General features: G+C 43.4%; 2 protein-coding genes across 3 annotated transcripts; both read right to left on the reverse strand.

Annotated features, from left to right (window-relative positions):
• Positions 1-206: 206 nt before the first annotated feature.
• On the reverse strand, positions 207-4,890 carry LOC104933832 (high choriolytic enzyme 1). The gene is made up of 9 exons (XM_010749359.3): positions 4,804-4,890; positions 4,618-4,694; positions 3,750-3,812; positions 3,376-3,525; positions 2,771-2,891; positions 2,258-2,436; positions 1,799-1,880; positions 1,396-1,520; positions 207-323 (listed from the first exon to the last, which is right to left on the reverse strand). Coding segments are annotated over exons 2-9 (786 nt in total). The 5' UTR covers positions 4,682-4,694; positions 4,804-4,890; the 3' UTR covers positions 207-321.
• Positions 4,891-12,005: 7,115 nt separating this feature from the next.
• On the reverse strand, positions 12,006-15,398 carry LOC104933827 (low choriolytic enzyme). 2 transcript variants are annotated; one of them, XM_019257734.2, is made up of 11 exons: positions 15,248-15,398; positions 14,384-14,453; positions 14,195-14,276; positions 13,989-13,992; positions 13,818-13,874; positions 13,544-13,699; positions 13,241-13,361; positions 12,971-13,149; positions 12,471-12,552; positions 12,255-12,379; positions 12,006-12,143 (listed from the first exon to the last, which is right to left on the reverse strand). In XM_019257734.2, coding segments are annotated over exons 3-11 (798 nt in total). In that variant the 5' UTR covers positions 14,267-14,276; positions 14,384-14,453; positions 15,248-15,398; the 3' UTR covers positions 12,006-12,141. The 2 variants fall into 2 exon arrangements, with proteins under 2 accessions (XP_019113279.1, XP_019113278.1); XM_019257733.2 differs by having other exon boundaries at positions 13,989-13,995.
• Between the last annotated feature and the right edge of the window lie 6,482 nt (positions 15,399-21,880).

Consider the following 21,880-nt stretch of genomic DNA (forward strand, 5'->3'; position numbering starts at 1 on the left):
GTGATTTTTAGTACCTTGAGTCCAGAAAAAGATTGGTTGTCACTCTTTGTAAAATGTAAATAGAAACAATGTGATCTTCTGGCTGTAGTTTCATATTTACAGAGTGATATGAGACCATCACACCTAACTCTCCACCAGAAAACAAATAAACCTGCTATACATTTAAAAGAGTTCATTGAAATAACAGAATTCTTTTTCAGTCAGCCTTTAAAGCTTTTGAACTTTGCAGGTTTATTTTTACAGGACAACCCAAACTGCCATCCACCTCCTTCATCAGCACACTCTGATGTCATCAGGCAGTAGGTCAAAGGCCAGTGTAGTTTCTGCATAGAAAATGCATTTCATTAGAGCAACCAGACAATGCAAAAGTGAGATTGAAAGATGCTACTGTAGCTGTGTGAATATTCCAATGCTGAATTACAGAATATAGGTTCATATTTCATCATCTGTCAATATAAGCCAATATAAAACATAAAACTTTATGTATGTTGGAAGAGTTTTTTTCCCCTTCTGTCCACACAAAATCCATAAAGTCCCTGTCAATATTTGGTTTATGAAATTCTGTGTGTGTGCCATGTGGATACAAGTCCTCTAAAGAAGGGCTTACATAAGCAGGGTTAAAATGACTTACTTTAATGACATTAAGGTTAGCAAGATCCGTTGTCATGGTCACGATAACAAGCATATGATTAAGGTTAAGGAATGGGAAACAAACAAACCTCCGGCCTGATCTGTACTGCGATGTGCAACTCTCTGTGACATTGCTCACTCATTAGCTACCTCAGCTATCAGCTCAGAAATCAATCAACAATGCAATATATATGTGTATTTGTTTGTCTCACGCATATTGTATGTGTTTATACTGTAGATGTGATCACACATCATCAGATCAGTCAGCAGAAAATGTTAAAACTTGTTTCAAAGAAGTCTTAACCGATCACATTCTGAATTAAACCTGTTTTTTTTTTTTGAGCTGATCATGGAAGAAGCTAATGAGTGAGCCATCTTGCTTCCTTCTCACCTCTGTTGAGAGTTGCACATGTGCAATACCGATGGGACAGAAGGCACAGATCCCACAGGGAGTGACCTGAACCACATGTTGATCTAAACAAAATCCTTCTTTGTCTTTAAGGTTAACCGATCTTTTGGTGCACTGGCAGTAACAACTGAAGCTTTGAGGAAAGTACCATGGACCATGTTGAGCTGCAGTGGGATCATAGTCCCATAAAGAGGAAACTTCATACTAAATACTCTAACTATGACACATGATTGAGCATGGAGACTGAATTGTGTCCCCATCACTTAAATTGGAAGCACTTTGGATCTCAAAGTACATATTATGAACACATGAGTACTGTTTTAAGACAGACTTGAAAAAAAGTAAAGTATACTTACAGCACTGGTACAGCCTGTTCAGCCTATCAATGTCATTTTTGCTCATCTGAGTGGCCTGGCCGAAGGATACATTGCTGTTGGGAATAGGCAGCATAGTAGGACGGTTGTTCTTGGAGAAGGCGTACCTGGACCACAAAGCAAGGTGGGTTGATCTTAGGTTTGATTAACTGGAGGGAAACAATCCCTGATATTTCAACCACAAAGTCACTAAACAACCCATGTACAGGCCAGTCTGTGCAGACAGTGGAGTTCCTAAAGTCAGACAATAAGCTCTGAGTCTGCAGTTTGGCCTGCAGTAATAGTGGCTCATATAAATAATCAGAAACTTTAAAAGGGAACACTCACTGTACCCACACTCATAGCAAGTACTAAGTAAATGACACAAACAGGAGGATAGCCATACTTCTCATATTGCATGACAGAGTTGTAGTCATATGGAGTTCCCTGGTTCAGAGTATCGATCTTGTAGAAGTTGTATGTCATGTCTGCAGAGGCGAGAGAACATAATGCATGTCACAAAATGCAAATCAAATGGTAATAATGAGTTTACACTCTTTACAAAAAAAAAAAAAAAACAAACACACGGTTTCCTCCAAACATTTGACACTCCAGGTACACAAGCTGCAACTAGCACAACACTTAAGGTAACCATGTTTGCTGTATGTATATTGTAACTGTAAGAGGTCATTGTTGGTCATTTGGTGGCAGGTTTTTACAGCCTGTTTAATCTAACCACTTATTTATTCTCTCATGCAGGTTGAAGTCAAACAATCAGATGATTTCTGGCTCTGGAGCCTCTCTGTGTCTCAGTCTATTTCACCAACTAAAAACAATCTAAGTCATGTAACAGAAACAGTCTAACCGTCGATGATGTTTTCCCAGTACACCCTGATGTGGTTGTCCCTGTCAGAGCGAGTCTGTTCATGGTTGAAGCCAAGGGCATGGAGCAGCTCATGCTGGACAGTGCTGTGGTACAGGCAGCCCTGACGGCTCAGAGACACAGTCTGACCACCACCCTGGCGACCGACGTAGGAATAGCAGCTGTTGACATAATCATTTAGAAATCATTGTAGAGCAGTGACATAAGACGTGTGCATCTGATTATGAGCTGCATTCTGTCACATCATCACCATCGTCAGTGGCTGCCTAAAATGTTTTTGAGTTAGCAAACAATCTTGGAGAATTTGTTGTGAAGTTGTGAGGAAAATTATCATATGATGTAACTTCCTGTAGTGCTTCATGAATGTGTGTGATCGAATGTATGCTGAGATGCTTTAAAGCTGCAAGACACCCATTTAACATTATGCACTGACTGAAAATTGCTGGATGAACATGAAAGTCAGCCATGTTCACGGTTGTGAAGCTGCAGTCTTACCCATTTCTGGACTCAATGCTCAGCCACTCATGATCACCATTTTGGTAGGGTCTGAAACGGATGCAGGAGACTGAAGAGAAGGACTCCAGTCCACGGATGATGATCGCCTGCTCACGGGAGGCTGGTAGGACAAATATAGCAGGCTGAAAATATCTGTAGCAGCTGTGTAGCTTCTGAGCACCACTGTAAGCTTACCACACTCATTTGTGTGTTATGTTATGTGTTATGTGTTTGTGTTATGTAATTGAGCTCCATAGTTTTAATAGAAACAATTCCAATGTATTATTTTGGACTGCAGAATTGACTGCTATAGTTAAAAGCACTCATTACAAGTCTACATCTAAAATCTTATTGATCTTTACATATGTTGTAGTCGGCGGAGGTGAACTGATGTGAAGTCATGTACACAGCCCGAGTAGTCTAATCTACAATAAGGCAACATAATTTTTAAGCTCATTATGTGATGTATATGTAAAATCAAAATTTGTAGTTAGTTAGGAACATATGGTGTATTTCACCAAGAAACATCATGTGGTTGTATCAAAATGTGGTTGTATCTGTCGTCAAATGTCCCTATACATCTGAATAAAACCATCCGTGCTTACAGTAGTGGTTGGCGATGTAGTAGGGGATGTAGACTTTTCCATCAGACCACTTTTGCCACAGACAGCCTCTGGTGGTGCAGGGGTCAGCGTTTCTGTCCGGCAGGACAGCAATGTCTCCTCCAATCAGGGTGGGCTCATCAAAGTCAGGGGCTGCAAGAGCAACACACGTGTGGGGTTGAATCTGAAATATATGGAGCAGGTTCTAAAGGAACATTTTGTTGCACTACTGTTGCATTATGGTCAGTGTACATTTGTCAGACCACCATACAACTTTGCCATTGAGATTTTACAGGCCAGGCCAGTGATCATTTGTAGATCAGAACAACATGTACAACATGGCCAGGTAACAGAATAGTTAGTGGAGAAAAACTCACTGCGGTCTCTGTTGGCTCTTTCCAGCAGTTCACCAACAGAAAGCTCCCTGGATGTGTCGCCCTCTACACAACACATTGTATATGATATTGTTTTATTTATGTTTAAGTTTGATTTAAACTTGATAAAGATGGGTTATGATTTCTTATTTACCTTGCTGTACTCGCCCACAGTGATGTGGAAAAGAAGAGAAGAACACAAACCAAACAAATCAGGCCAATGTTTAATGAAACGTTCAGCTCTTAGAAATATGAATCTGCAGGTGAAATCACTAAAATTATGATGAAATGTTTTGGTGCGAGCACAGTACAATAACAGAACACCACTCGGGTGGTGGAGGATTTGTTTTTACGTAAATTTTTTTAAACTTTTCTTTTCAGTCTATGGATATCTGATGGATTCAAATATGATATCAAAATAATTGATGATTTGGATAAACACACAGAAAATGATCATTTAAACTCAAGACATTGTTTCAAGGCTCATGTGGTTACCATGGTGAAGGGGTCACTTTAACTCAAAGCATGATCTTTTCCAGACTGTAAATAACTTATGTCATGAATATTATGTCAAGATTGACTTTAGTTTCACATGGAACACAAAGAAGTCCTTGAGACAGAAAGCCACCAAACAGGCTCACTAACTGTCAGCTGGGAAGCTCCTGTTGGTTCAAGCATCCACAGGGAAGGAAATGAATTTTACTTTAAAGATTCACTGATTTTCACTACTACTTGATTGCACATTATTTGACATTTGTTCTGTCAATTTATTAATTAACCTCCTTCTGGATGAATTTAGTAAAAGTGTTTTTCTTAATTGATCCTGTTTGAAGGTGTTATGTCATGTCAGTGAGCTTTCTGAAAACCCAACCTACCTCAGCCCATGAAGAGGACACAAGCAGCAGGGTCACAAGAGACCAGGAGAAAACCAACATGGCTGCAGCAGATCTGTAATAACCAGAGAGGAAGAAGATGAAGATGAGGAGGCAGAGGATATATTACCATGCATGCAAAATATAAACAGAACATGTCAGACAGAGGCGTATTGGGTTCTTACCTGAAAACCTGAAGACAGAAGTGTCCAGGTGTTACCCAGTGAGAGTTTTTATACTGTCCAGGTACTCAGAACAATGATATATCAAAATGTGCAAACACAGCACACCTTTATCGCTGTAAATGGAAACCTTTGAGTGTGTGAAGGACTGCATCTGTTATATGTGTGTGCCAGTTTGTCACTGAGTGTGTGCATGCAAGCACAGTATGAAGGACCATAACTGCAAAAATAAATAAATAAATGCCTGAATAAATAAATTAATATTCCATTAAATGCATCAAAAATTATCAAATAAATATAGAATAAAACTCAAATTAAATATAGGAATTAGGTCATTTATAAAATGTGACAAACAGATTTTCCTGTTTTCATTTGATTTCGTATTTATTAACTTTGTAATAGATAGCTAGATGACATTGGTAATCCTATAGTCAGCTCTAATGTGGTGATTAATGATTAGACTGTTGAGTTGGTGCAGCAGGAGTGGTCTGGTTATCTTTCTGTTACTTTTACTTATAAGACACCAGCCAACCCCAGAAGAAGCTCTCCCAAGGAGCGCTCCAAATCATTTCTGAGTTGTTGTTTTTTTCTGTGCTCATAGGAGCATGGTGTCATGATATGTTTTTTACTTCATTATACTGTTATAGTTCCTCTCATTTTTACTCAAGACTCATGCAAAGCTCTAATTTTCCCAGAGAATCCTCCAATTTTACATGACTGAAAATTATTTTGAAATTCTTCCTTGATTACTGGTGCATAGTTTTTTCATGTTTTACAATTATAGTTTCTGTTAATTTTCCTGTTAGGACACCTGCTTTGGACTGAAGTCATAATACTGAGATTTTTTCTTGTTTTAATCATGTAATTATTGTAATGTTTACTGTTAAGATACCAGCAAACCTATGAAGAGAGTCTCCCCTGTCTAAATTGTCCTAAGGAATGCTCTAATTATGTGACCAAAACAAGTTTTTCCTTGATCACAAGAAGATCGTGATGTGTAGTTTTTTCTTGTTTTAGCATGTACTGTGGCACTTCTACCATTACATCATTAATAGTGTTTGTGGAGGTCCTTTCTTGCTCCTTGCTGGTGTCTTGTTATTATTATTATTTTTATGTAGTTTTATTGAAATGGTTTCTCTCATTGTTACTCTCAAAGCACTGATACTTAAATTACATGAAAAAAATCTGCATTATGGTGATCTAATGTGATGAAATATACATGTATATATAATATAATTATAATAATATATACACAATAGATAAAAAATAAGAATGATCAAACAATCAATACATTTTACAGACTGCCCAACATTTCTTGCTGCACTGGGGGAATGAATGGAATTTGGTGACATCAGTATTTCTGCTGTAAATCCTGCTGTTGTCCTGACATTTACACTGTTGATTCCCCAACACTTGGCAAATGTTGTGTTGAGTCTGAGTTTAAAACGTGTCTCAGTGTCTGAGAGAAAAAAAGAAAAGACCCTCCTCTTTCTTATCAGTGTGGGACATTCAACACACTGCTGTCAGTACAAACCTACCCACAGCAGCAAACAAACACTGTGACACTGTGACAAGGACAGGCACACAGATATGTAGCAAATGTGTAGCTGGGACTGCTAATATTATATATACTATGTATGAGGGCACTGTCAGTAACAACAGTAACATTTATTTTATATGCAGAAATCAATATACCAGTAGTACAGTGTAGGATCCATTCTATTCTGTATTAATTATCATTTCATAATGTGGGGGTACGAGTATTAATGAACATTATTTTTTCTTTTTGCTGTGCCTTCTTTCCAGCTGCTGGGAGATGTTGTTCTTTGAGTAAGATTTGCACCATTCTGTCTTTTTTGATTAGACCATGTATGCTTGATTTAAAATATTCATACAGATCTATACATCCCAATATTTGTATCCTCAGATGATCACATCCTATTTTATACTATGGGTGTAATTCAGTAGGAATTTTCTGAGAATTACATGACACAGTATCACTGAAGCCTAAAAAGCAACACAGAATTATTATAAGGTGTGAGACAATGTGTCACATTTGTTTTTATATGTCTCTACAGTTAGATATATTTTTTGCAGGTTTCATACTCAACTCAACTGGTTATGTGAAGAGTAGCAGCCACTTGTCGAATGCCATTGTCATCCCATTGCTTTCAATACCAGTCCATGCTGATCAGACCATTGCTGATATTACTATTTGCTGTGTGGCCAGAAGTGTTCATTATTCTTAAAAACTGAACCAACAAGGAACCCTGCAGGAGCAGGTATTTGCCATGTGTGTCAAGAATATCCCAATGAGAATGTCTTTACCTCTTTTATTGATAAGGATGGTAATTAGAAAATCAAGAATAGAAAAAGAACATGCATATGATGGTGTCACAAAAAAAGGCTCATGTAAAAATGATAATTTCTTGCATTCCTGTTCAGCCCTGTTCTTAGCACTGAAGAACAAATCAAATCAAATCAAATCAATTTTATTTGTTTCACAATCTGTACAGGGAGTGACACCCTCTGTACATGTTCATACCTGCATTACCAGAATATGGCTGCATTATTGTTTTTGACGGACAAAAAATGATAAACTGGATGGATTAACTATCAACAGCTTGTTTAGTGTATTCAAGCTTCAAGCCTCAAGATGAGGAACTCTACCCCAACTCCACCTACCTCTCTCCCCCTTTCCCCATTACTCCCTTTAACACAACTAGTCAATGGCCTGGTAAAAGGAAGTTTTCCTTGCCATTGTAGACTGAGTCAGTACCCTCTCCCTCACCACAACATTCCACTTCCACCCTCCCCCTTTCACAGACTGCTAATGTTTTATGTTTCTGGTGTCGATTCACTCTCTTGTTTAGTGTCCCATGCTGTACATGACATTTTCCCTTTGAATTTTGGCTGCAGTCACATTCATTATTCATCACTTCTCTGTCTGTATCATTATCAAAGGTCACCATTTGCTATACCTCTCCCACAAAAAAACAGCAGGCCTAACAAGCTTTGGGTTTATCAACATGCTGAAGCAGTGTGCATGGGGCTGAAGGTAACCAAATGAAATCAGTTCAAATCAGATAAAAACAAGGATCCACTGACTGACATTGAGGGGGGGTCCTTCCTGACTGGTGCTGACTGTGGCTGGACAACAGTGTCTTCACACTGTGATGTTGTAATGTCTTAACAAAGTCAGTCTTTAGGTAATGAATAATTTAATTGAAACCAATTCTTAATCAATCCTGATTAAATGTGTATAGTTTTTGTCTTCATCCATAGTTTGTGTCTCTGAGTGAATAGTCAAATAACACATTTTTATTTCAATGTTCAATTCATCTACATTATAAACACTGAAGACCTCAAAACTATGAAATAACATATATGCAATTATGTCATGAACAAAAAAAAGGGTAAACCTAACAAAATATGTTTTATTTTTTAGACTTCTTTTGCTTTAATTGATTAATTAAGTTAATTAGTGGTGTGTTTGAGATCATCAACACTACTGTTGCAATCCATATCCAAGAACTACGCAACTAAGTGAGGAGAAAAGACATTCCATCATTACATTATGACATAAAAACCAGTCAGTCCAGAAAATATCAAGAACTTTGTATGTGTCTTCAACTGCAGCCACAAATACCATCAAATACTCTGATGAAACCCCCTCCTGGAGCTGCCACCTTACCGTGGTGGAGGGGTTTGCGTGTACCAATGATCCTAGGAGCTATGTTGTCTGGGGCTTCATGCCCCTGGTAGGGTCACCCAAGGCAATCAGGTCCTAGGTGAGGGTCCAGACAAAGCGGAGCTCAATATCCCTTGATGAAATGACAACAACTTGGAGTCAAGTTTCCTTTGCCCAGACGCGGGCCGCCGGGGCCCCCCCCTGGAGCCAGGCCTGGGGGTGGGGCTCGTTGGCGAGTGCCTGGTGGTCGGGTCCTTACCCATGGGGCCCGGCCGGGCAAAGCCCGAAAAGGTGACATGGGCCCCCCTTCCCATGGGCCCACCACCCAGGTCTCAGGGGGCAGGTGCAAAGAGAGATGGGCAGTAGTCGGAGGCGGGGACCCTGGCGGTCCGACCCCTGGTTGCAGAAGCTGGCTCTGGGGACGTGGAACGTCACCTCCCTCGGGGGACTCCCTCGTCCTCCTGGGGGACTTCAATGCTCACATGGGCAGCGACAGTGAGACCTGGAGGGGCGTGATTGGGAGGAACGGCCCCCCTGATCTGAACCCGAGTGGTGTTCTGTTATTGGACTGTGCTCGTCATGGATTGTCCATAACGAACACCATGTTCAAGCATAAGGGTGTCAGTTCGATGATCGACTTTGTGGTCGTGTCGTCGGACTTGCGGCCACATGTTTTGGACACTCGGGTGAAGAGCAGGGCGGAGCTGTCAACTGATCACCACCTGGTGGTGAGTTGGCTCCGAAGGTGGGGGAGGATGGTGGTCAGACGTGGCAGGCCCAAACATTCGGGAGAGCTTCGCTCATGTCCCAGGGGAGGCGGGGGACATTGAGTCCGAGTGGACCTTGTTCCGTTCCTCCATTGTCAAGGCGGCTGACCGGAGCTGTGGCTGTTAGGTCAGGCCTTTTTGGCCTGTGGGACTCCTGAAGCGGAATGCGGCCTCAGCGGTTGCGGAGGCAAAAACTCGGGCGTGGGAGGAGTTTGGTGAGGCCATGGAGAGCGACTTTCGAATGGCTTCGAGGAGGTTCTGGACCACCATCTGGCGGCTCAGGCGGGGGAAGCAGTGCACTGTCAACACTGTGTTCAGTGGGGACGGGGTGCTGCTGACCTCGACTGGTGACGTCTTGGGTCGGTGGAGGGAATACTTCGAAGACCTCCTCAATCCCACCAGCACGTCTTCCTTTGAGGAGGCAGAGTCAGGGGACCCCGTGGTGGTCTCGCCCATTTTTGGGGCTGAGGTCGCTGAGGTAGTCAAAAAGCTCCTCGGTGGCAGGGCCCCGGGGGTGGATGAGGTCCGCCCGGAGTTCCTTAAGGCTCTGGATGTTGTGGGGCTGTCTTCGTTGACATGTCTCTGCAACATCGTGTGGACATCGGGGGCAGTGCCTCTAGACTGGCAGACTGGGGTGGTGGTTCCCCTCTTCAAAAAGGGGGACTGGAGGATGTGCTCCAACTATAGGGGGATCACACTCCTCAGTCTCCCCGGGAAGGTCTTTTCAGGGGTCCTGGAGAGGAGGGTCCGCAAGATTGTTGAACCTCGGATTCAGGAGGAGCAGTGTGGTTTTTGTCCTGGCCGTGGAACTGTGGACCAGCTCTATACCCTTAGCGCGGTCCTGGAGGGTGCATGGGAGTTCGCCCAACCAGTCTACATGTGCTTTGTGGACTTGGAGAAGGCGTTCGACCGTGTCCCTCGGGGAGTCCTGTGGGGAGTGCTCCGGGAGTATGGGGTTCCGGACTCATTAATACGGGCTATCTGGTCCCTGTTTCCCGTGGGAGTTGGACTCCGCCAGGGCTGCCCTTTGTCACAGGTTCTGTTCATAACCTTTATGGACAGAATTTCTAGGCGCAGCCAGGGCATCGAGGGGCTGCGGTTCGGTGGCCTCAGGATCAGGGCGCTGTTTTTTGCAGACGATCTAGTCCTGTTGGCTTCATCGGAGTGTGACCTTCAGCTCTCTCTGGAGTGGTTTGCAGCCGAGTGCGAAGCGGCTGGGATGAGAATCAGCACCACCAAATCCGAGGCCATGGTTCTCAGCTGGAAAAGGGTGGAGTGCAGCCTCCGGGTCGGGGAGATCCTGCCTCAAGTGGAGGAGTTCAAGTATCTCAGGGTCTTGTTCACGAGTTCCAACGGGAGATCGACCGGCGGATCGGTGCGGTTTCTGCAGTGATGCGGACTCTGCACCGGTTCGTCGTGGTGAAGAAGGAGCTGAGCCGAAAGGCGAAGCTCTCGATTTACCAGTCGATCTACGTTCCTACCCTCACCTATGGTCACAAGCTTTGGGTAGCGACCGAAAAAATGAGATAGCGAATACAAGCGGCTGAAATGAGCTTCCTTCGCAGGGTGGCTGGGCTCTCCCTTAGAGATAGGGTGAGAAGCTCGGCCATCCGCGAGGAGCTCAGAGTAGAACCGCTGCTCCTCCGCATCGAGAGTAACCAGTTAAGGTGGCTCGGGCATCTTGTGAGGATGCCTCCTCCTAGACTGCTGCCCCCGCGACCCGTACCGGAAAAGCGGTAGAAGACGAACGAACTCTGATGAAACAGCACCTCAGATAAGAGCCCACATAAATGCTTCACAGAGTTGCAGACACATTTCTACATCAACTGTTCAGAGGAGGCTGTGTGAATCAGACCTTCATGATTCAATTACTGCAAAGAAACCTTGACTGAGGAAAAACAAGAAGAAGAGAAAATCATGGGTCAGGAACACAAAGAATGGACATTAGAGCAGTGGAAATCTGTACTTTGGTCTGAAGACTCCAAATATGAAGTTTTAGGTTCCACTTGCCGTGTTGTTGTGAGACACAGAGAACTGATGGTAAATGCATGTGTGGTTCCCACTGTGAAGCATGGAGGAGATGGTATAATGGTGTGGTTGTTATTTGCTGTTGGTACTGTTGGTTAGTTATTCAATATTCAAAGCACACTTAACTAGAATTGGTAAATGGACTGTACTTACTGTATATAACACCTTTCTAGTCTTCTAACCACTCAGAGCGCTATACAGTACGTATCTCATTCACCCAGTCACACACATTTATACACTGATGGCATTGGCTGCCATGCAAGGTGCCAACTGCTCATCAGTTTTAGCAGAAGAATCTAAAATATGTTTTAATTTGCTTACACTGAGGAATTGCATTGTTTCAGATGTTCTTTAGTTTTAATCTACAATATAGAAAGTAATAAAATTGAAGAACAACCATGGAATGAGAAGGTGTGTTCAAACCTTTGAATGGTCCTGCACATACCTTTTGGAGTATGTACATTTCAAAGATGGACAAATGTACTGATAAAATATTGATTTTATTCTTTGCAGTAACGAATTATCCACTCCAAATCTGGTGACATCCTGAGTCAGTGTGAGAGCGAGGCCTTCTTGATGAGTCCAGCTACAGGAAAGAACTGTTCATTGTGTGAAGTTTTGGTCCCAATATCCTGTAGCATACTGTAGTGTCTCTTGGAGTGTCTTAAGAAGTTTGACACTTTATTAACTTTGAAGACAAAACACAAGGGAGAAGGGAGTGCTGTCAGAGTAACTTTATTGTACAATCATTGGCTGCTTTCCTGATGAGTTCAGATCTGCAGCTTCTGATGTTCAGTGAGCACAAGGAGACACTCTTCCCTCCGCTCTGTCTGTCAGCACATCTGAACAGCCTTCCTCTGGAACAGTGAACAGCACAGAGATGGGTTAGGTCAAAGCTGAGTGTAATATCAGAGTGGTGAATACAAACCGTAGGCAGGTATTTATTATGTGCTCATGTAGACACTCACAGCACTGGTACAGCTTGTTGAGCCTGGCAATGTCATTGCGACTCATCTCCTTAGCATTGCCAAAGGACACATTGGAGTTAGGGATGGGAAGCATGGTGGGCTGGTTGTTCTTGGAGAAGGCGTACCTACAGCAGGAAGCTCAGTAGTTAGACTGAAGCACAGCACATCGTGCACACACAGCTCACACAGGCCTGAAGTGAAGCTATTTGTTCTTACTTGTGGTACTGCATGACAGAGTTGTAATCGTAGGGAGTGCCCTGGTTGAGGGTGGCAATCTTCCTGAAGTTGTGCTCCATTCCTAAAAGAACAGCAATCATACAGTTCAAATTTGTTTGCTTTGAATTCACTTTCAGTTCAGTTGCTGGAGAAAGAGCCCAAGATGCTGTACGGCTCCATGGTTTTATATTCAGAGAGCTGCAGTTACACAATCAACTTCTACTGCTGTCAAAATTTGACTTAGGTAAAGTATAGATTAAAAAGCTCTGTGAGGATGTACATAGATTCTCAAACAGTCTTACAGTAACAATGCTAACCTACTGCTGTTTAGCAGGTATTATATAATCAGTAGAGTTGAGCTTGATGGGAATGCCATTAGTTTGTGTTATCTGGTCATAAAGCAGAGTGTTAGACAAACTGAAATGCTGTAAATCACAGCATCACAGTGTACTGGATCCCCTCTCTAATTTACTCTTCTGAATAATAGATGGCTGCATTACCAGACTGAACATTGTGCAGCAGGACTTTGATGTGGTTGTCCCTGTCAGAGCGGGTCTGTTCATGGTTGAATCCCAGAGCATGGAGCAACTCATGCTGGACGGTGCCATGGTACAAGCATCCACGACGGGCCAGGGACACCACCTGCTTACCACCACGACGACCAACGTAGGAGTAGCAGCTGGACAAGATCAGAGGTGAGTTGAACAACACTGAAGTCTGAGAAAAGCTTCTAATTCAAACTGTAAGCTGTAAGTCTCAGTTCTTCTTACCCATTCTGGGACTCAATGCTCAGCCAGTCACGGTCACTGCTTCTGCTGGGCCTGAAGCGGATGCAGGAGAAGGAAGAGAAAGACTCCAATCCACGGGTGATGATGGACTTCTCACGGGAGGCTGGCAGGGCAAAACCACACAATGTTTAGCTTTTTAAAATCCCACATCAAACATGCCCCTGCATGATTCTGTTGTATAAACAGCTAGATCTCTGGTTAATGTCACTCTCAACCCCTTTGTCAAAGTTCCTGCTACAATCAAAAGTGGAATATTTGTAGGTTATTAATCTGTCTGACACTTACAAAAGTGACTGGCGATGTAATAAGGAATGTAGACCTTCCCGTCAGTATACTTTCCCCACTTGCAGCCACGACTGGTGCAGGGGTCGGCGTTTCTCTCTGCCTCGCTGTCAATGGAGATGTCTCCATCAATCAGGATTGGATCATCGCTGGAACGGACTGAGACACACCATATAGCAACTTAAAAACCTGCTAAACTGCCACCAATAGAAGAAAATGAGGTGAAACATCAACAGTGGCCATGAGGAACATGGTGACAGCAACAGCTCACACTCACTCAGATTACTGTTGGCTCTCTCCAGAAGTTCAGAGACAGAAAGCTCTGAGTCCTCCTCTGCAATGTGAGTGACATCAACAATAAGACAATTTCACTTTGTATGAAAAGACACCAGTCCCAGTATTGTGCATGTCAACAGAATAGGTCTGATCATTGGATTAGATGACATACCTGTCTGCTGGTTCAGCATGGGATTAGGGGAGAAAAAATACACATATTAGTAATAGATAGAACCACCTTACAGCTGAAAGAGAGCACAATGTGTCAGCTGCATAACCAAATAATCTAAACATGTAGAGGCGATGTGATGCAGCACCACAAATAAGCAGACATCACACTCGTCATTGTCAGTCATTTCTCTTCCACTATGATTCTACCTCGCTTTCAGCCCAGCAGCAGGCGGACAGCAGCAGCAGAGCCAGAGCTGAAAACACAAAGATGCGAGCCATCTCAGCAGACCTGCAGGACACAGACAGGATTCAGCCCCAGCTTCCACTCACAGGAAAGATACAGTGTTAATAAATCTAAATCTAAACTTCTCCATCGCATTCTGCTGCCAAACTCACCTTGGATCCTCTTTGTGGACCTTGTGCAGCTGAACAGTCACTCCAGGCTTTTATACATGCTTAACTGCACCTGTGGGCCCAAATATGGATTATCTGTGTATACTAAGAAACCTAAAGAGTCAGCTAAATTAACATTATCAGTCACAAAATGTACAGACACACGTGAATGGAAACTCCTCCATATCACCAAGAGTGGGAAAAAAAACACCTGTACTGTTCACTATGATACTGTCAATGTGTGTGTGTGTGTGTGTGTGTGTGTGTGTGTGTGCCTGCCTTTCTGTTTTTCAATTTTTTGTTTATTATCTTTGTCGATTTGACAATTTATTTGTGAGTATGGGATTATTTTTGTAGTTTAATTTTGATTTGTCAATCTGACTTCCTATTCCAGGTATTCTTTTCTGGGTTCAGACAGCCCTGCTGTTCTAAATATGCCCTGTGCTGATATGAGTTTAAATCAGACTCTAGTAAATGGTTCCAAAATTTTATGGATATCTTTTTAATTTTAATTAACAGGGGGAATTGGCCTAGCTCTGCTCTGCAGCCATGGTTTGGGCAGTTTCTGTTGACTCAAGTATGTTTTTGGAGAATTCAAGATGCACTCTTTCAATAGGGTTTGAGTCCCAGTGCTCTTGTTTAATTATGAATGGCGATTCTGTGATTCCATGATTTGGTTCCATATTGTCATGTATTAAACGGAGTTCTGGAAACCACATTCCAACTTCCTGATTCCAGATTCCAGATTTTTTTAAATCAAATTCCAAATTCAGAAAAAAGCCTAGGTGTGTGTGTGTGTGTGTGTGGGGGGGGGTTACCCGGGATTTATTACCAGGTGTGAGATAAGGGATTGTGGGGGTGTGGTACCTGGTTCCTGGAGGGGGGTCCCTGAGTGTTGAAAATAACCTGAATCCACATTTAGTCTACCAGCGGCACGGAGAGCAGAGTGTTAAAAATGACCTAAGTCAATTTTTTTTCAAATATTTCTAACAGGACCCGGCTCCAGCCGCAACTGACTGCTTCCGTATCCCGGCCCCCCACCTGCTCCAGCGTTGTTACGTCTGCGCAGCTACAGGAGTGAGAAGACAAGAGAAGGAAAAAAAAGAAAAAAAAACTAAGTCCGACAGAAAGAGGCGGAGCCTCACTAACGCGGTCGAACGGCCTGTGCGACTGGCCATCGGAGGTCCCCTGCCAGACGGCGCAGCGCCGGTGTTCGGGCAGGAGGGTCCCAACACATCCAGGGCCGGGACGCACAGCCCCCGTTGGCTTCCTCCTCGTGCCCGCAGCTCCGGTGGTAAGACCGAGATGCACCGTCTGCCCCAGCAGTCCCACGACAGAGCCCGTCGCCGGGTAGCGCGTCCCCTCCCTCCGTCCCACCCACCCGGCTTGTGCGGCGGGCCTCCGGAGAGCACACAATGTCATGTTCTATAAGCGTTGCCTGTATTTGTATTACCTTTCCTCCCCCTACTGGCGTTTAAGAGTAATGCATTATTTTCTTGTTCACCTCCAGCCTTTGTTCTGATAGGTAGATGAGGTCACATGACACTGCCAGATTATAGGGCAGAGAGTCTGATCAGAAAAGGCATTAGCTTCTACGTGCCATGCGGTTAGCTTCAGGGATGTAGTGGTGGGTAAACGCACGTAAACGCCGTTTACCCACCTCCAGATTTTTGGAAATAGCGTTTACGAACCTCTAAATATAGTTTACGCACCTCTAAATACAGTTTGCGCACGTCCAATCATAGTTTATCCACCTCTACGTACAGTTTACGCACGCATGTCTCTTGTTTTATAAACTACAGATATTAATAACGCTTTCCCGTTATTTTTCAATTGCCTACAACTAGTAGATCCTGCAAGCATGAGTTCTTGTGGGTTTTATCACTGCGTAGCCTATACGCGGGAGCGGGGTGTTGACAAGGCAGAGGGGGGCGTCGGACAGACCGATGGGGGCGCACGCATCCAGGGGCGCACGGCGCATCCAGGGGCGCACGGGCGGGGGGGGCACATTTGCCCAGGGCGCAAATGTGGCCAGGACCGGCGCTGACTATGGGTAGCTACAAAGTTAAGTTCAGTGCTATAATGATTATTTGATATTGTTCTTTTTTTTGCTTTCTTTCACACTGACATTATTTTTCTCTTTATTAAGATTTAATAAACCTCAAACATGCGTATTGTGTATCTCGAATTATGACTGATACAGAGTAGAGACCTCAGGGAACCCTTGTCACACACAAACATACATACATGCATTCACACACATACAAGTACACACACATGCACATTTACAAACACTCATACACACACAATCCTATGTGTCAGAAAAGTTGTTTCATAAAATACACATCGTAGCCTCCTTGCGTCATGCTTGCGTCGACTATGAATTGGCCCTTACAACGTCGTGGTCCCCCGATCCCAAAATGTATAGTTTACCCACCTCTTTTTTTACCACTACATCCCTGGTTAGCTTGTAGCTCCAGCTAGCTTCATCATTTCCTCCTGTTGTTTGTGCCGAGGAAAAGGATCGCTTGTGAGTTATATTCACATTTTAAGTCAACTCTGTTGTTACACAGGTGTTCATGTGGTGTATTTGATATGTTACAGAGATGTTTAGTTTGTTTGCATGTAACTGTCGCTACTGCTTAATTAACAGTGAACTAGAACTATTTACATTGTTTACAAGTTATGTACAGCTATTTACCTTATCATGCTTGTGAATATATGATGTTATTTGAGCAACCATTCAGTATTTGATGCTATATTTTTCTGTATCATTTCAGTTTTACAAAATTGTTCATGAGAATGAAGACGACAGTAAAACCCGTTCAACTTTACTCCAGCTTCTGACTTTCTCTTGGAGCTTGTTCGCTATCTGTCAATTTGTGTAGAGAAACACACACTGAGGACAGAATACACAATGTGTCTCAAAGATCAAGCCATGCAAGTCTAAGTACACACGGCCGATACAGTGAAACTGCGAATGGCTCATTAAAAAAATTTATGGTTCCTTTGATCGCTCCAACGTTACTTGGATAATACCCCGGGGTGCCCCCCTGGGCGCCCCGCATGGCCGCTTTGGTGACTCTAGGTACTTTCTGTGGCTACCACGGTGACCACGGGTAACGGGGAATCAGGGTTCGATTCCAGGGAGAGAGCCTGAGAAACTAGCTACCACATTCAAGGAAGGCAGGAGGTGCGCAAATTACCCACTCCCGACTCGGGGAGGTAGTGACGAAAAATAACAATACAGGACTCTTTCGAGGCCCTGTAATTGGAATGAGTACACTTTAAATCCTTTAACGAGGATCAATTGGAGGGCAAGTCTGGTGCCAGCAGCCGCGGTAATTCCAGCTCCAATAGCGTATCTTAAAGTTGCTGCGAGCTACCGTCTGTCCCAGCCCCTGCCTCTCGGCGCCCCCTCGATGCTCTTAGCTGAGTGTCCGGCGGGGTCCGAAGCATTTGCGAAGAATGTTTTCATTAATCAAGAACGGAAAAAGAAGTATGGTTGCAAAGCCTTAAAGGAATTGACGGAAGGGCACCACCAGGAGTGGAGCCATGCTGCGGCTTAATTTAACTCAACATGGGCGAAACCTCAGATGGCCCGGACACGGAAAGGATTGACAGATTTGATAGCTCTTTCATGATTCTATGGGTTATTGTGGTGCACGGTCGGTCTTGCTGGTGTCTAGTCTCCCAGGGGCATGAAACCCCCTCAGCTGTAAAGTGTCTCTCTCTCTGTCTCTCTCTCTCTGTCTCTCTCTCTCTCTCCGTCTCTCTCTGGTTCTTGGTTCCTGGAGGTGTGTTTGGCTGCCTGGCTGCATGCATCTTGGGCTGTTGTGTGTGGGCGTTTAAGTAATTCATCTTCATTGTATTTGGCTTTTTTTTGGTTGACTATTTTCTTATATTGTATAAGGGCTGTGTGGTATTCATGGCGCAGTTCTTGGTTTTCGGGATCATTATTGTTTGACAGATTTGTGAGATGCTTTCTTCAAAGGAAACATTCACTGTCAAACCATTGTTCTTTTGCTTTCTTTTTCTTTGATTTGGCATTTGGTCTTATCATCTTAGACTCTTTTGCTAGTTTTATAAATACCTGATTTAAATCTTCAGTGGCCAAATTTATGCTGTCTTTGTTTAGTAGGTATTGGTTACACAGAAAATGATCTAGCATGGTTTGTGTATTAGTGTTGCTAAATGCATTGGTGTAATCAGTGAGACTTTTCTCTGTCCACTTGTAATGTTTTAGGAGAGGTATAACAGGTCGTCATCGGGGGCATGTTTCTGGGTATGGGTCTTTGCTTTTTTCAGGTAGAGTGTGATTTGATTGTGGTCTGATATGGGACGTTGTGGTAAGACTGTTAATGCATTTATACTTTCTGGACAGATATCTGTGATTACATAATCAATGACACTATTTCCCAATACAGAGCTGTATGTAAACCTGCCCAGAGAGTCTCCTCGTGTTCTTCCATTAACTATGTATAATCCCAGGGCTTTGCACATTTGTAAAACTTCCACTCTTGTTCACTGTTGAGCGACTATCCAAACGATCAAAAAACTACAGTATAGTCGCAGAGAGGCTAAGTAAGGAAAAAAAACTTTTACCTGCCAGACACGCTGGTGGTCGATAAGTCACGGCTCCAGAAACGCATTGCATTTGTAGGCTATATTTATTTCAAGTCAAACACAAACAACGGCCGATTTCATGATGTTAAATATGTCCATGCATCTTGTTGACTTTTAGATAATATTAAACAAAACAAAGCAAAGCGGTCAGCAAAGTAGGACTTTCCCCCTCACCCTCTCAGTTCATTCAAACACACAAAAAAAACCTGGCAGGTGAAGAACAGCTGATATTACTACTGCTGACGTAACACCCACACCATGTGACGCATGTCCCCGTATATGAAAAATAATAAACTCATAAAGGCATGCACCCAATATCACAAACTATGAGCTGGCACCTACATTCACTATACTATCATAGCTATGTCTATGTGTTGTAACAAAGGGTTGGTATAGAGGGGATACATCAAAATGGTTATTGCCATCTGTATCAATAAAATCTATTTCTCTGCCAGTTCTGCCATTAAGTCTCCCATAACAATGTGGAGCCAAGTGACTGGAAGTAAAGAGTTTCTTTCTGAATTTCATGGAGATATCATTTTGAGTAATATGGTGAGCTTGAAGGTGGCAAATAGATAGCACACAGATACACATCTTTAGAATTTTCAAGAAGTCCTCTGCTGATTTTTAGCCAGATATGTGTTTTTCCTTTTTTGACTGGTAATATATAGTTGTGATGTTCCTGTCTATACCAAATAATTATTCCCCCAGAGTGTCTTCCATTTTTTATGTAGGGATATTTTAAGGAGGGCAGATTCAGTTCGTTATAGTTACTTGGGCAGTTTTGAAGGAGTGTTGTCATGTTTCCATGTTGTAAGATAATCAAATCAATGTTATTTATACTATCTATAAATTCAGGATTTGAAGTCTTCAATCCAAAGGTTGAAGAGTATGATCCCCGAATATTCCAACTGCTAACTGAAAAAGATGCTATTCTCTCATTTAAAAAAGTAGTGCTTCACAACAACGTACAACATATGTAACCAAATCTAAATGAATTAAAGTTTGTACTGCACTAGAGCATGTACCAAATGGTCGGTTTAACCTATTAACGTTGTGACAAATGAGTGAATAATGTCTCTTAATTGATTTTGCTCTAAAGGAATCTTTGTTCTGGAAGCAACAGCAGCGTAGGAGTCTCCCTGTGTGGGTGTATGCAGCTGTAGTCTAGGGATCTGCTGCAGGGTCTGGTGTCGCTGCTGATAGTGGGGATGCTGCTGCTTCTGCTGAAGATGTCTCTGTTGGGGAAAAGCTCGCTGGTGCTGCTGGAGGGACTGCTGGTCACTGCGGTTCTCCTGGCTTGGGGGAGGGGACCTTTGATGCAGCTGGGAAAGGTGAGGGAGGGGCTGCAGGTTTCTCTGGTGCTCCCGGTGGATGTGAGGGTGCCTCTGCTGGTCCTGGAGATGATGGAGGTCTCTCTGGTGCTCCTGGTGGATGTGAGGGTGCCTCTGCTGGTCCTGGAGATGATGGAGGTCTCTCTGGTGCTCCCGGTGGATGTGAGGGTGCCTCTGCTGGTCCTGGAGATGATGGAGGTCTCTCTGGTGCTCCCGGTGGATGTGAGGGCGCCTCTGCTGGTCTTGGAGATGATGGAGGTCTCTCTGGTGCTGCTGGTCATTTTGGGGGTAGAGCTGTCTCTTTAATCTTTTTGGTAAAAAGCTTTACTCCTCTGTCGTTGAGATGGATGTAATCATGCAGATGTTGGTAACTTATTCTGCTGTGCTGTGCTATACTCACATTAGGGAGATTAGTACAGCTCCTGGTGATCTCTGAGTTAATAATGTTAATAATGATTTGGGGAATGTCTAAGCAAGGAAGTAATATGGATATCATTAGTTTTGAAGTTGGGAAGTTCTCGACGGCTCTTTTTGCCAGCTGCCATAGTGCTGTGGGAATATCACCGTGTCTTCTGGTGAGATCAGTTTGAGCCAGTATGGATGAGGATATGTTCTACACCTGTAAACTCTGCACCGGACAGGTGTTCCATGGCCTTTTCTGTGGTGGGGCTCCAAAGTTTCACAGATTTCTTCTCTGGGAACAGACGTGCCATATTGATGTGTTTCCCATTGGAGTCACAGAGAAACAATATTTCTTTGTGTGAAGGTTAGCTGGGTCTGTTGTTAGGCCAGTAGAGAGGTCTGAGGACTTTGGGAAATCATGTGCTCATCTTCTGTAAAACTTGTTTACTTTGCTTTAATCTTTTGGAACTTTGAACCAAATCAAATCAAATCAAATCAAATCAAATCAAATCAAATCAAATTTTATTTGTATAGCTCAAAGTCACAAAGTACATTTCCCTCTGAGGGCTTTGCAATCTGTACAGGGACTGACACCCTCTGTCCTTAGACCCTCGAACCTGCCCACAAAGTCCCCCGGCAGTCTAATCCTATGGCAGCATAACTAAGGGATGACCAGAGCCAGCCCCAACTATAAGCTTTATCAAAAAGGAAAGTCTTAAGTCAGAATCTGATGGATTGATTTCAAGAAGTTAACTTAGTTGGTGAGTCAATAGTAGTAGTAGTAGTAGTAACAGTAGTAACAGCAGCAGCAGCAGTAGTACCTCCAAGAGAGGGGGCTCTCTGGACCCGAGCTTGCGTTCCTGGGTATGAGAGGAGGCATGGGAGGGCCTGGTTCCTGGTTCCTGGAGATGTCTGAGGCCACCACTGTGTGTGCGTGTGTGTGTGTGTGTGTGTGTGTGTGTGTGTGTGCCTGTCTGTGTGTCTGTGCCTGTCTGTGTGTGTCTGTCTGTCTGTCTGTCTATCTGTGTGTCTGTATGTGTGTGTGTGTGTGTGTATGTGTGTGGGTGTGTATGTGTGTGTGTGTGTATGTGTCTGTGCCTGTCTGTGTGTGTCTGTCTGTATGTATGTGTGTGTGTGT

This window comes from Larimichthys crocea, chromosome I, assembly GCF_000972845.2.
Source record: "Larimichthys crocea isolate SSNF chromosome I, L_crocea_2.0, whole genome shotgun sequence".
Classification (NCBI taxonomy): domain Eukaryota; kingdom Metazoa; phylum Chordata; class Actinopteri; family Sciaenidae; genus Larimichthys; species Larimichthys crocea.

Excerpts from the sequence above, each read along its gene's own strand:
- LOC104933827 (XM_019257733.2), bottom strand. The coding sequence starts at position 14,266 with ATGGCTCGCATCTTTGTGTTTTCAGCTCTGGCTCTGCTGCTGCTGTCC. Across the intron at positions 12,553-12,970 it reads GCTGCACAATGTTCAGTCTG|GAATGGAGCACAACTTCAGG; the intron begins GTAATGCAGCCA and ends CTGTTCTTTTAG. Across the intron at positions 12,380-12,470 it reads TCTGTCATGCAGTACCACAA|GTACGCCTTCTCCAAGAACA; the intron begins GTAAGAACAAAT and ends TTCCTGCTGTAG.
- LOC104933832 (XM_010749359.3), bottom strand. The coding sequence starts at position 4,681 with ATGTTGGTTTTCTCCTGGTCTCTTGTGACCCTGCTGCTTGTGTCCTCT. Across the intron at positions 2,892-3,375 it reads CTACATCGCCAACCACTACT|CCTCCCGTGAGCAGGCGATC; the intron begins GTAAGCACGGAT and ends TTGTCCTACCAG. Across the intron at positions 1,881-2,257 it reads CTGGGAAAACATCATCGACG|ACATGACATACAACTTCTAC; the intron begins GTTAGACTGTTT and ends TCGCCTCTGCAG.